This window comes from Festucalex cinctus, chromosome 4 (assembly GCF_051991245.1).
Source record: "Festucalex cinctus isolate MCC-2025b chromosome 4, RoL_Fcin_1.0, whole genome shotgun sequence".
NCBI classification, from domain to species: domain Eukaryota; kingdom Metazoa; phylum Chordata; class Actinopteri; order Syngnathiformes; family Syngnathidae; genus Festucalex; species Festucalex cinctus.
In genome coordinates, this window is record NC_135414.1 from 5653035 (window position 1) to 5668508 (window position 15474).

Sequence of the window (15474 nt, forward strand, 5' to 3'; positions counted from 1 at the left end):
TATACCAACACACTTTTTTTTTTTTTTTTTTTAAATACTCTTATCTATATTCATGCGGCATGCCTGTGAGTTTGCAATCATTACTCAAATCATTACTCAAATATGACGTATCATTTTTGTAGCTCATGCACTAACTGCATAAACACTGCTATCGCACAATTGAACATATTTAGAACTTACCATGGGCAACACTTTAATAGTTGTCTAATTTTGCTAAGATTATGTTTGAATTTCTGTCTATCTAGAAATGAAACAAGGAAATGGAAAAAGACAGGGAGAAAACCATGTTAAAAATATTAATAAAATATTTTAATTTTATTTGTTTATTACATTTTGAAAATTATTGATATGCATGATTTTAAGGAAACAATATTCGACCATTGTAAAGGCTTCATTGAGCATACTCATCAAGCATTTTAATCAATTACAATAACATCTTTTCACACAATCTTACAGTCTCTTTCCAGATTCTTGGTTAATTCCCAGCTAAAAGATAACCATTACCAACAAATAAATGTAGTTGATCTCACAACTCACATGCAATATATCATTTTAGGCTTAACTCTATATATGTTTAATATAACCTGGACAAAATGCAGCCTTTATGTCACAAAAATACCAGCTAACTAGGAAACACTGTGGCAGGCACGTCTAAACTGTATTTTAGCTTCGGTCAGGTCAAAGAGGTGGCACTTATCAGTCTTTCAAGAGAACACCATTAGGATGGAGAGTACACCAAGCTATCATGCAGGAGCCTAAGGAGCTCTAAAAAAAAAAAAAAAAAAAAAAGAGCTGGATGAGAACTCCTTTGAGGACTCCAAAAGTACTTAATTCACAGGAAATTGGTACTTATTAGTGCGCAGCTATGTCAGGATAAGCTACTGAATTTAAGGAGAATATAGCCAGAGGAAACATAAGTGACCTGATGTCATAACTCATAACTCCCAATTGGACTTGTTTCATATTTAAACAAAAAAAAAAAAAAAAAAAAAAAAAAAAAAAAAAAAAAAAAAAAGGCAAGCATTTATTTCATACTCTGCTTGACTTCAAAGTCATGAAAAAGAATGTTGTATATAGTCACACATTGAGAAATCAAGAGTTCACAGCATAGAGTGAAGAATGCAGCATTCTCTGATAGTGGTCTGCAACAGGGCCCCTGTTGCCACCATTGCTCAAGAGAAGACTGGGAAAAAAAACAAGAATGTACAGAGGAGCGAAAATGCAAAACACAAGTGCCGCAGCTACACATAAAAGCCAGCCTGCCACCTGCGTCGACTAAGCAGCACAGTTTCTGTCTTATTTTGCCTGTCACTTGTGTTTGTCTTTTCTGCCATTTGGGCTTTGATAATAAGTTCCACCTTGGAGCTGCACCACAGCATTGTTTACTGGCATAGTGAATAATTCTGCAGGCTTTGGAGTTCCCGATCATAATTGCACTCATCAGTGAATGTCTACCAAACCAAACCAAAAACACTGAAATTCAGCGGTGCATATAATATTTTCTTTGCAACAGAAATCTTAGAAGACAGGGGCCAGAAAATTCTGCCCTGTAGGAGGTGGTAATGTCCACAGTATTTTGTGTAGCGCCGTTTTCACAATGATGAAAAACAATTTTCTGGATTAACAATCCAGATGCACATAAATGTAAAATGGTTAGAATAGAATAGAATAGAATAGAATAGAATAGAATTCAACTTTATTGTCATTGCACTGTCACAAGTTCAGAACAACGAAATGCAGTTTGCATCCATCCAGAAGTGCTTTAGCAAGAATAAATTATATATTTTAAAAATAAGATCGAAACAGTATATACACATTATTGCAGGCTATAAATATGTATGTAGTATTGATAAACAGCTAAATAATTGTATATGACTGTCTCTACAGTATTTAGAGATATTTATTTATAGTAGTGCAATTATGATCAGGAGACAGTGTTCAGGAGTCTAACAGCAGTGGGGAAGTAGCTATTCTGATATCTAGTGGTCTTAGTCCGGAGGCTCCTGCAACGCCTTCCAGAGGGCATGAGGGTAAAGTGTCCATGTGCTGGATGACTGGAGTCTTTAGTGATTTTCTTCCCCCTCTTCAGTCACCGCCTCATATAGATGTCCTCAACAGAGGTGAGTGGTGCACCGGCGATGCGCTGGGCGGCTTTCGCCACCCTCTGCAAAGCCTTCCGGTCCATAGCTGAGCAGTTTCCATACCAAACTGTGATGCAATTGGTCAAAATACTCTCAATAGTGCTGCGGTAGAAGTTCACCAGAATATGTGAGGACAGGTGGTTCTTTCTCAGAGCCCTGAGGAAGAAGAGCCGCTGGTGAGGCTTCTTAACCAGTTGTCCATGTGAGATCCTCAGAGATGTGGACTCCCAGGAACTTGAAGTTGTTCACACGCTCCACCACCATCCCTTTAATGTGGATGGGTGTATGCAGGGCAGCATTCCTCCTGAAGTCCACAATGAGCTCCTTGGTCTTCTCAGTGTTGAGCAGCAGATCGTTGGAGTCGCACCACTCATAACCCCAAACATTACATTTGGAAATAAATATTAAAAAAGGTATTTTTTTTATGAGGATTATAAAATGGAAAATGTCAAGTAAATGATATCGGGTTCACTAACTACATTATTTACCACCTATAATCTCCTCTAAAACGGCTGGATGAGTAGCAACGGCACAAAAACTTTGTAGATAAACTCAGAGAAATAAGCACATTATCTAAAAAAGGCCTGAGGATAAACATAAAGCATAGTGAAAACTGATTTTCCAATGACATGAGGAAAATGAGCAAGGCATTGAAGGCAATGCCTTTCCGAATCCACTGCATGCAGGGTGGGGAGTACACGTTTATTTGGGGAAGAATTCACAGACAAGAACTTGTTTGAAAGTGTAGCCTCACATTTCTGGCCGCTACAACCTCACTCTGTCTTCTTTTCCTCCCATTATTTACTGTAATTCTCACCAGTCTTTTCCTCCCCTTTGAAGCTGCAGGATTGCTTAAGGGCTACAATGACTAACGTGGTTATTCGGCCTCAGACACGTACACGCTACAGTGAGCACGTGACAGAAAAGATGCAGGAAGTGAACAAAGGGAAACTTCCTAAGACGCTATCCAGGAAATCTGCTGGAATGAAGTGAAGGGCCTGGAATGTGCACGTAAAATGGCACTTTTACGCACTTAACGTGCGTAACATATTTTAGTTATTTGCAACTGCAAACGGAAGAGAAGGCCGCATAGTTGACCTCTGTGTTGGGCTGAGAGTTCTGAAATCTGATTTCAGCAGATGTTTACCTGGCTACACTGGACAGCGAATGGAACAAGCTGAACATCATTTCCCAGTGAACATATTACTACGTCAAGCAGTCCATCAAGACTAAAGAGGCAGACAGAGGCCATGTTCTCACAGAAAGAAACTAATTTATGTGCTCAATAATGCCACAAGTAATGAAGTGAAACTGAAACTGAAACTGCTTAAACTGTTCTAGTGATCTTTAGGCTCACCATCGAGAATGTCAGCTCCGTGACAACAGTCATTTTTCTCTGACCTACATATGTGTGGAACATGTGCTCGTCTTGCCCACTTCTCACCTCAGCACATCAAACTCGCCATCATGTGGGACATATGGCTTCACGTTGCCACGTGAACCGCTCACCATAATCCTCTCTCCTAGTAAACTTCCATTCAGAGGGTGTGTTTTAACTGAGATGAGGCCCTGGGCCATGAGAGAGCAGAGCACAGAGGACTAATAATCCTATCTGACAGGAAATGGTTGGGATGCCAGGATACATCCACAGCAGGCCTCATTCCCCCACATGGCCTGTGTACGGCGGGGAGCAGGAGCACTGACCAGTGTGTGTGCACACAACTAGATGGGCAATTAGCTCAAATGCGTCAGTGGCGCTTGTTACTTTGTGATTCATGGCAGAAACACAGATAAGGATAATAACCTTTGTTTAAACAGGAAAAAATATTGTCAAATATTACTGGCGACAACATTGCATTCCTGAGAATGCAGATTTTTTTTTCATGGAGTGCAGGCTTTGAAAATTGGCTTCTTGGAAAACATGTACTAGGACTACAACTAGAAAAAAAAGTTCACACAAAATCTCTGCCTTGAGGTATTTGAATTCATTTTTCCACACAGCCAAGTAGAGTGTGAAAGACAGAGCAAGTCAAATTTAGGAGAATTTCACACTTAACCTGGTGGTGTCACTCAAAAAACACAGACTGGCTAACCTATCAGACAACTTTACACTCTCATTCACTGACGCCCATGTCACTCACAAAGCCAGGACTCCTTTTTATAGTCATACACACTCAAAGTCATAGATTAGGGCTGCTCGATTATGAAGAAAATAATAAGACGGATTATTTTGGTAATAACTGAACTCAAGATTAAGACCATCAATTATTTTTTGGAACAAAACAAGAACATGTTTAAATGTAAAAAAAATATTAAGACAAAATTCTTTGTAACACTATAATTATGCAAGCTCCTTGTATCTATTTTTTTTAAAAGGTGCTAATGTATACATTTAAACAACTCAAAATTAGTATTAATTATTTTTTTTAACGACTATCCTGACTTTGTAATTGTGGAGTGTAATAATTTAAATTGTAACTGAATTTTGATTAATTGTACAGCCCCATCATAGATACTATAGTGGAGGAATGTATAACTGCACCTCATATGCACATATTGTGTTTAAGAATGCTAAAATCTTTTAAAATCCATTTTGGTTCATTGAATTTGGTGGGCTAATCACAAAAATATGTGATATTAAAACTTTCAAGGTGCAGCCTTACATGTAACTCATATCAACCTGACATTTGACTTTTGATACAGTTTTGTGTCACACTCCACCATCTGATCCCAAAAACCCTTTGAACACTGATCACGACCACAAAAACGAAACTGTTGTACACCATGAGGGGGGCCGTTTAATGAGGAATGTCATGATTGGCCTCCTAATGATGATGTCATTGTGAATCAACGTGTCACGTACATGTGGGCGCCACTAATCCTAATGAGGCATCATGCTATCGTTCCACAAAAGCAAGCAACATTTTTTACAGGATAGGTCACTCTGATCCCTCACTCTGTCTATCTCCGATACACACGCATGCACACACACACATACAATAAAATATCTCTGTGAGTCTGTTTAATGACAGGGTGTTGCAAGAAACGGTGTGAAGTAATAATAACTTCACCGCCAATTTGCTATTTATATTTCTTTCGCAGCTCATCTCAAAGAAATCCATAAAAACTGAGCTCAGAACAAATGTCTGGTTCCAATGAAAGTAAAAAAAAGAAGACAGTAAAATCAGAATGTGTGTCACTACGAGTGAGTGTCCAAAAGTCTGTATTCTTGTACACTTTGCAACTATATCATAGTAGAAAATGTAAGTGTGTCCGTAAATTAAGCCCATTCAGTTTAGTGCAGTCAGCCAGTGAGACTGATACTGCTAATCAATAGTTTTGTCACAAGGTGTCAACTTTAGACATTTTATTCAAACCACTTCGCTCCCGACTGTTATACCTGATTTTGCAAGCCCCACAGAATATTGTGTTCTATTGCTATCAAAACATGCAACCTACCAAAAGAGACATTAAAGTCTCTTCTTTCATCAGGAAAAAAAAAAGGTATATTTCTATCTTTTTTTTATTCACAAATATGTTTGGAATTGTGCGGAAATCAGCTTGTTTCCAACATAGCCCTGGTTGATCTCTTATACTCTGCTGCCACCTGCTGGCTGTTTTTGTAATTACTACCATTGCTTCACCCTGTTCTCTGCAGTTGAGAGGCTGCATGTAATCCTTCTGTATGCTCTGGCATAAAAAAAACAAACAAAAACAAAACACAAAAACATATAAATAAGTCTTTGGGACACTTAAAATATTTAAAATAGAACGTATTTATACGTTTTTTGGGAGCAAATGAGTTAAATGGCTTTGTATTTTTTTTTTTAAAATGACTGGAATCCAAAGTTACTCCATGAAATCTATACACTGAGAACTGCTTACAATGATTCAAATCCAAAGAGTGGGCCGAATCAAGGCACTAAAAATGAAGTATTAGCAATATAGACCTGGCTGCTTTAGCTGAGTGAGGCTTCAGCCTCTTCCCGGACAGCACAAAACACACAGCTGACTGATTTTGACACTTGTTTCAACTATGGCGACACCAGGAAGAGACAAACAAGCTGAGTGATAAACAATGAGCAACATTACTGGACTCATTCTTACAACATGTTGTAAACAACTGAAGAATACAGGAAAGCAAAAAGCAGGAGGAAGGGTAACCGTGGACAGTAGGTCTCATGTACAATTGTGCTTCTTTGACACTGCGTTTGCTTAAAAGCTGAGGACATTGTAACTATTTTCCTGTTTTGATTTCTTTTCTGGACGGATCCGCTACCATAAATCGTGGTTATTTTTACCCCAAAATGATTTTATGAAAGAGGTCGGAAAAGAAATGTGGGGTAGTTGCAGTTTTTGCTACAAAACGTAAACATAAGTAGAGGATAATAATTATTCAAACACTTCATTTGAGGATGCTGAAGAAAGCAAAGTGATTTCAATTTCAGAAGAAGATTAAGATTAAGCCATTTGATTGCCGACAATTTGCTGTTATTGTCTTTTGAAAAGTGATCATGACAAAACATTTTTTTCCATGGATTTCTGTGAATTACCTGCAAGGCACAATTCATCATCCGAATGATGTAGTCAAACTGTTGGTGGTCCAGGATGGCACGATTTTGCTGGACATGAAGACTTAGCTCCTCAGTCAGACACTGGCGAGCTGCTTTGCCTTTGAGTGCCCGCAGAGCAGCAGGAAGAGTCTGTTAAGAGGGTGATGACGGTCAGAGGCAGGGTTGGGGAAGAACTAAGTGAGACCGTAACTGATTTAGATGGACTACATTTGATGAGCCATATCAGGAATAACAAGAAATGAAAAATAAAATTAAAATATATAGACTGTTTATTAAAATCTTGAAATAGTCACTGTATCATGGTGGTTTTATAGGCTTGTGGACGGTTCACAGGATAAATAGTAAGCATTCTTACGTAAGCAGTGTGACACATGCTTCAATTATAAAACAAATATATGAAGTCAGTAAGACACAAAGGAAACTGGCTGTTGGCCAGTGTCAAAAAAAAAAAGAAAAAGTGCCTCCAATATCCCGGTTTGTACACAATGCCCCACGTGAAGGAAAATGTGAGACAACATCCATGTCTGTTAAAACCTTAGGATGCCAACACACAGGATGGACTAAATTACCTTAATAGTGAAATAATCAGTTTCTCAAGGAAGTAGGCAACAAAACACTAACTAGCTGACTGAAAAAGTACATAAAATTCACAACAGTGATTCTCGAAGTGTGGTACGGATACCACCAGTAGTACGTGGGCTTCCTCTAGTCTAGTATGTCTCTATAATCTTTAAAACTGCTGCTGTTGTTTGTTTTTTGTTTTTTCACATTTAAGGACAGTTTCTAACTTTAAGTGAAACACATTATAAATGACCCATTACTTAAATAAATGTCTTTAATATCCTATATTTAAGTTCAGTGACCATTTTCAAACTATACATAATGTTACAGTAGCATACAATAACATTAAGCATAGTTTTCCGCACTAAAAACTTGTCTTGTTTTTGACGAACACTTCCGCGCTAGTATTTTAATGGTGGTCATGATGATGGTACTTGGAGAGCCAAATATTTTTCGAGCTGATACTAGGTGTAAAACGTTGGAGAAATTCTAATCTGGGAGCCAATATACAAATACATAATAAATAGTGAATAATAAATAAATGAATCAAATTGAATGATTGTACACTGAACCTTTTCAGTCTCGAGGGTCTTGTTTTCAAAGATGAAGGCTATGCAGCTCCTCACTACCTCAAGCCTGCGAGCACTGTTAAACACAGAGCCAGTCTTTCCTACAATGGACACTGTAAAACAGAGATAAGAAATTACTCAAAATCTTAATATTAAGGACGAGTTCTGATATCATGACAGTGATCATACCGACAGGAGGACCAGCAGGTACAACACATTTCTTTTCTGGACGTGCTAAAGGAGGGGCATTGGTGTGTTTGGCTAAACCCTCCTGCAGCAGCTTCTCCACTTGATTGTCACACAACAGGGGGAAGGGTACCTGATGCACGCGAAGGTGTGAACCCTCTGATGGTCTAGGCACTTTCTGGAATGCCATGTGGGGGTTTGGACTCTCCTAACGAAAAAACACACGCAAGGAAAACCCAATTATTAAGAGTGACTGACCAATGTATTAAAATCACATACAGTTGTGCCTTGAGACACAAATTTCTTTTTTTTTTTTTTTTTTTTTTTTTTTTTTTTTTTTTTTTTTTTTTTTTTTGAAGAGCTCAGAATTGTTCATTCGGTAGTCTTACCGATTCAACGTCTTGTCATCATTGCTCTTTTCCTTTTTTTTTTTTTTTTTTTTTTTTTTTTTTTTTTTTGTGTGTGTGTATGTGTGCGTGCGTTTGCGTGCGTGCGTTTGCGTGCGTGCGTGCGTTTGCGTGTGTGCGTTTGCGTGCGTTTGCGTGCGTGCGTGCAAATACGTATAAATTTATACTCATTCATTCACCTAAAACCTTATAAATATCCCATTACCCTTCGCCTTAACCAGGTACTTCAGAATCTTGCCAGAGTCGTGAGATTTAAATGGTCAGGAGACCAGAGAAAAGGTCAGAAAAAAAAGAAATAAAGAGAAAAGAAAGGTAAATCAAAGTGACATCCAGCACCGACCAAACACTTCCTGCCTTCCCCATGATTACAAAATCAAAGTCTTACGCCAACCCCGGAAGCCTCTAAATTCCAGCAAATTTAGCGAGATCTCAAGAGCCCAGAGGAAAAACTAAAGAGAGGAAGGAGGGAAGGATCGATAAGGCAGAGTGAGATCAATAGAAGCCAGTACATCCAATCCATCAAAGTGAAGTCCAGCACCAACAAGACCCCTCCTGCGTGGTTACAAAACCGGAGTCTTATGCCAACCCCAGAAACCTCATACTTCTAATAAATTAAGATCTCAAGTGACCAGAGGAAAAACTAAAGAGAGGAAGGAGGGAAGGATAGATAAAGAAAAGTGAGAACCACAGACACCAGCACCAACTGATTCAAGGGGCTGTGGGAGGGAGAGGGTACTTCTGTTGAGTTTCAGTAGATGCTGGTGCGACGGATCTGGCATGCATAAGGACCACCACCAAAGAGAGAAGCCGTCAACCGCGGTCCAGCAAAGCGAGCACCCCCCCCCCCCCCCCCCCACCCCCCCCGGAATCCCCAGGCCGCGGCAGCACCAAGGCCACCCCCAAGCCACCCGAGCGGACACCGGTCAGCGAGCCGACCCAGATACCCGGAACACCCCCGCCCCAGCCCCGGCCCACACCCCCGAGCCCAAGGCCGCAGAACGAGGCCCAGCGGGCCCCCACAGCGCCCCACCGGTCCCCAGCCCCCATCCCCCCACGACCCCCCCCGCACCCCACCCAAACCCGCCATCCACCACGACCCAGGCCCCACCACCCCCGACCCCCAAACCCCCGAACACACCCCGACCCCCAGCACCCAACCCCCCACCCACCCATACCTCCACCCCCCCCCCAAACAAGCCGCCCCCCCCCCGACGGCCGCCACCCCCCCCCCCGCGAACCCGGCCCCCCGCGAGAACCCCCCACCCCCCCCCGGAAACCGGCACCGGGCAGCAGCGCAGAGAGGGAAGATGTGCCCACCCCACCTCCAGCCGCGCGAGATTTGCACCGCGGCGGGAGGGGGGAAGCAGAGGAGGAAGCACCAGGGGAGAAGGCGGGACACCAGAACACCGAGCCCGGTGGGGAGAGGCCCCGGTCGTCACGCCAGAGTACAAGTGACACCTAACCCTGTTACTGAGTCCGCCAGCTCGCCGACTGGCGAGCTCTACCCTTACACCGTGAATGTGGCCCCACCCAGTGTATATACAAGTGTGTGCGTGTGGTGCATTAAAATTGGGAGCAGGTGAGTCGGAGCAGAGGGAAAAAATTTCCCCTACTCCGACACACCCGTATCCCCCCCCAAAAAATGAATATGTATATGTGTGGTGCATTAAAAAAGGGAATGGAGGGACAAAGTGGTGGGGCAGGGACACAAATGGGGGGGACCACAGCGCTGCCAGGCACTGCAGTCCATCCCCTCTGATGGCTCCCCGCCCCAACTCACCCCTCCCCTTGGACGTGAGGTGCATTAAAATTGGAGGGGAGTTGAAGGGTGAAGACGGTGTTTCCACCCTTCCCCACCCCACCAAGAAATGTGTTGTGTGCCCTATGTGTATATTTACAAAGTGTATAGTGCAAGCTAGTGAAGTGAGTAAGAGGAGCGACCAGCGGGGCCTCACCCAACCCGGCGGGTGTAGGTGGCACGCCCGCCCCCCAGCACCCCCACCCCCCGCCGCCCCCCACCTCATCCACCCGGCACCACAATGGGCGGACAGCCAGCGCAGCAGGGCTACCGGACAGCCCACCAGCCACCGGGGCCCGCCCGGGGCACCAGGAGTTATACCGGAGCGGGGCAGGCCCCAAACCCTCGCCCGGCCCCCGGAGCCCGACGCCCGGGCCGGGGAGGGAGCCCCAGGCCCAGGGAGAGGGAGGGGGAGGGGCCGCAGGGCAGACAGGGAAGGGGGGGGGGGGGCGGGGGAAGCGGGGAGAAGACGACAAGAAGGCGAAAGGGCGGCTGCAGGGCAGGAGGCGGGGGGGGAGAGGAGGAGGGAGGGCGACAAGGGAAAAGGGACCGGGAGGCAGAGGAGGATGGGCGGGAGGAGGCGAGGAGGGAGAGGCGACGGGGGGGAGGAAGGGGGAGGGGAGAGGGAACCACGGGGCACACCGGAGGCCCACCCACCCCGAACCGCGCCGCCGGGCACGGAGCAGCGGACCGCGCCGGGACGGCACCGCCCCGGGCACCAGGGGAAGCACCCCAACACCGCACCCCACAGGGGGCCCAGGGAGCGGCCAAGACGCAACCGCCACCGAGCAGACAACGGGGGGGGGGGGGGGGGGGGGCAGAACCACCCCCGCCCGACCACAGGGGACGGCGTCAAGAAAATTGACTAATTAGCATGCAGTAACACCAAGTGTTGATGCTTAGTGCCCACTAGAAATAGATCTTAAGGAGTTATTGAGTATAGTGTCGTATAGTGTGGTATGCTCGAGCCCACTAGCAGCAACTAGGTTCCTGACTATATAAAAATAAAAACAATCAGATACAAAATACCAAATACAGGAGCAGCGAAAACAGAAGTTGTAACGATGTGGTGGCTCTCGTTAACAGGCAGAATCTTGGCAGGATTAAGTTGCCAAATTGAGATTAAAATATTCTATGTACATAGACCATATTTGTTTAAATCTTGATACTTGATTTTTATTTAAGGCAGAGATTTTTTCCATTGAGATATAATTTATTAGTAAGTTTAACCAGTGGTCGATATTTAGAGATTGTTTATTTTTCCAATTGACAAGGATTATTTTTTTAGCAATAGTAAGGGCTATAAATATAGATTGAGATTGTTTACATGGTCGCTCAGTTATTGTTAAGTCACCTAGTAAACACAGTCTTGGAGATAAAGGAAGCCTACAGTTTAATATATCAGCGAGCTTTTCCAAGATTTTAGTCCAGAAATGCAGCACTGGAGTACATGACCATAAAGCATGAAGATAAGTATCGGCAGTGTTTTGTGAGCACTGGAGACAAATGTCGGAGTCAGAGAGTCCCATTTTTTTCATCATATATTGTGTAATATATGTTCTATGAAGTATCTTATATTGGATAAGTTGCAAATTTGTCTGTTTGGTCATTTTAAATACATTTTCACAGATTTGGGTCCAAAAGTCTGGTTCCGGAACTATAGACAAGTCTTTTTCCCATTTTAAAGTCGGTAAATACGTTTTATTTGTGTATAAAAATAACTTATATATTTTTGATATTTTCTTTATTGTTGTTGGAGAAAGCTTTATAATATCTTTAGCTAAGACAGGCAGTTGGAGCGTATCTTGAAGTGTTGGGATTTGTTTCTTAACCATATTTTTAACTTGCAGATAATGTAAGAAATTTCCCTTTTTTATTTCATATTTCTGGACCAAGTTTGTATATGATATAAACTTATTATCTGAGAAAAGATGATGAAGGTGTGTAATTCCTTTCTGCTCCCATAGGCTTAAATGGAACGACTGATTATTAAGTTGAAAGTCGGGGTTATGCCAAATGGGAGAGAGCCCACAGGGCGCCAATTGGGAGTTTGTAATTTCTAATGCCTTCCACCAGGCAGTCAGGGTGGCGGCTATCATTGGGTTTTTAAAACAATTATGTCGTCTTATTGATTTTGTAATAAAGAGTAAATCTGACAGTCTAAGATTATTACAATCCTTCTGCTCCAATTCCAACCAACAGTTAGTATCTCTGTTGGGTTGTGTCCATAGCACAAGATATTGTAGTTGATTAGCTAGATAATAGTACATAAAGTTTGGTGCCTCTAAACCTCCTTTAGATTTACTTTCCTGAAGAGTAGATAGACTAATTTTGGCTTTTTTTTTATTCCAATAGAATTTTATGATAGCAGAGTCCAGCGATTGGAACCAGTTAGACGTAGGTTTAAATGGAATCATTGAAAATAAATAATTAATCTTTGGTAAAACTTTCATTTTTATAGTAGCTATCCGTCCTATTAAAGAGATCGGAAGATTATTCCAGCGTTCCAGGTCACTACGGATACTATCCAATAATGGTGAAAAATTTAAAGAAGTTAATTCAGTTAACTTAGGTGAAATTTTAACACCTAAGTATTTTAAATTACCTGTAGGAAAGGAGTAGTGTGGATCCTGACTTGTAGGATTCCATGAATTTTCTGTAATAGGTAATAATGTTGATTTTGTCCAGTTAATAGAGTAATCTGATAAGTGAGAGAATTTAGTTATTAATTTAAATGCTTCCCCTAGCGAAATAGCAGGTTCTTCTAAATAGAGTAATATATCATCGGCATATAGATTAATTTTATGTTCTATTGTCCCGGAGTGGATTCCTTGGATCCGTCTATCCTGACGTATAGCTAATGCAAGCGGCTCAATAAATATAGCAAATAATAAAGGAGAAATTGGGCACCCTTGTCTTGTTCCCCTTTGTAAAGTAAAACTCTGTGATGTAATCCCATTAGTAGTAACTGTAGCTTTAGGAGAATCATATAATATTGAGACCCATTGAATGAATGACTCCCCGAAGCCGAATTTATTTAAGACAGCAAAGAGGAAGGACCAGTTAACTTTATCGAATGCTTTTTCTGCATCCAGCGAAATAACAACTGAGACACAAATTTCAAGTTTGAACCACTCGTATCTCAAAGCATCTTTCCCAATGAAATGGATAGAAATGCCATTAATCTGGTGAAGCTTCCCCCCCACCCCACCTGTAAAAAGTTGTCCTTTTCAAAAAGGAAAATAGTACAACTTAATATTGCTCTTTATACAAACATACAGTAATGATATAATTAAATAGAATGTAAAGAATTAAACCGTTTTTGCCACAATTTTGGTTTTGTGCTGCTCCTTCTGATGTGTTTGTCTTGGCCACTGGGTGGCAGTATAATACAGACATACGGATATAAACGGAGATGGTCTCTTCTTGACAGTAAATATAGTATTTTGCAAAGGATAAAGAATATATGCCTGTGCGTAATGTTATATCATCTGACATTGCATTCAAATATCCGTTGCTTAATGGGTATTACAATGCCAACGCATATACTATTTGTTAGCCCATCTGTATCATTTTGCATTGTTTGTTAGCATTGAGCTAAGTGGACTTTCCTAAGCCAATGCTAGTATGTGGTTGTTTTAAAAACACCGTGTAATTCTCTATCTTTTGTGTTTAATTTGACTGTAAATTACAATTGGGAGTGGTGATAAACAGCTTGAAGCCTCGTTTTCTTTCAAGACTTCTTCTTCACTATCTGCCAAACTGCTACTTGTGAAGTGAGTTGAGTTCATGCAGCACTTACAACTCAATATTTGCTAGCAAGTCAAGCAAAATAACACAAACAACAGATCACATATTGAAAACCTCGTAAGATGGGTCACTCGTATCTCAAGGAACCATTAAAACACATAGGATGACTAATAATGACACATTACATGCAGAAGCATTAGCACCAGGTATGAGAGTTGAAGAAATGTTGGTCAACATTGAAACACTTCATATTTAATACAACAACAAATTTGCCAGTCTCACATTTCTGAATAGCTGTTCGGAGAGTTCCCTGATGCGCCTCTGCAGCTTCGCAGGGTTGAGATCTTCATCCCTAAATTTCTCAATGTCTAAGGCCACCAACTATAAAAACACAGAGAATAAAACTAAATAACTGTAATATGCTGTAGTTACAAGGATGGCTCGTCTAGTAAATAACAAAAGACAGAACAATATTGTACTTCAAACTTACCTCATCAAAGAGATCACAAGCTCGGTAAGGCGGACCACGCTCAGAGACAAACCCAGCGAAGGCCATGCCATCCAAGACTTTGGTGAGGAAGTCGTTCTCAATGAGGCCCCGCTGGCCTAGAAAGGCAATCTGAACAATGTCAAAATTAGAACAGTTGCTTACGCAGTAAAGTTAATAATTAAAGGATATTTTCCCTATTATCTTTCAAGCAGTATCTGAAATTTTATAATCAAGTGTAAGCTCTTGTGCAACAGAAATAGCTGTACCTAAGAAGGCATTTAAATTGAAGCATCATGATTTATTTGATTTCAGGGAAATAAGCTGAGCATGATTATAACACAATCCATGTGGGGTATTTTGATGACGATCTGCTCTGGAGTTACAATGGAAACACCTCCGATATAAACAAAATACCTAAAATATGGCATGTTTTGGAAGGAAAAAAAACACTGAATTAGTCACATTTTCGGAACACAAGTTAATACACGTGTTTACTAACCATTCCTGGAAGTGTAAAAGAAAATTGTTCTTGCTGTTAAGCATTTGTTAAAAAAGTTCAATCAATTGGTGACTAACAGGAAAACTACGTTTTAGAACATTTTGCATGGAATTGTTACTTGTTATCTTACCTTGTGAAAGTGAATAACAGGTTCGGAATGGATGCGAATGAGCTGCAGGCATGACCTGTAGCCCTGGAAGAGTTGTGCAAACAGCCTGAGAAAGACAGCCCGCACCTCCTTGTCCTGACACATACACACACACACGCACGCACGCACACCCCCACAAACACACACAACGCATCAGAAAGCTATGAAGCAACACCACTGTAACTATAAATTAATCAGGAGGTTTAGATGAGTTAGTTGTTGTTGAATCTATTATTATTATTACCCTTTTGGGATAAGAGGACTTTTGTTGAAATAAGTAGTATCCTCCTCATGGGGGAGGAAGATGTCAAACTATGGATAAAGGGAAGTCATGTGACAGTGATGCTGACT

General features: G+C 41.6%; 1 protein-coding gene across 3 annotated transcripts in view; it reads right to left on the bottom strand.

Annotated features, from left to right (window-relative positions):
• Nucleotides 1–15474, bottom strand: part of sbf2 (SET binding factor 2) — a 120439-nt gene that overhangs the window by 38963 nt on the left and 66002 nt on the right. For all 3 annotated transcript variants that reach the window (XM_077518421.1, XM_077518419.1, XM_077518418.1), the window contains exons 11-16: nucleotides 15106–15219; nucleotides 14477–14605; nucleotides 14269–14367; nucleotides 8035–8239; nucleotides 7849–7958; nucleotides 6695–6844 (exon numbers count right to left, since the gene is read on the bottom strand). In XM_077518421.1, coding sequence (XP_077374547.1) covers nucleotides 6695–6844; nucleotides 7849–7958; nucleotides 8035–8239; nucleotides 14269–14367; nucleotides 14477–14605; nucleotides 15106–15219 — 807 coding nt within the window. The remainder of the gene's footprint in view (nucleotides 1–6694; nucleotides 6845–7848; nucleotides 7959–8034; nucleotides 8240–14268; nucleotides 14368–14476; nucleotides 14606–15105; nucleotides 15220–15474) is intronic.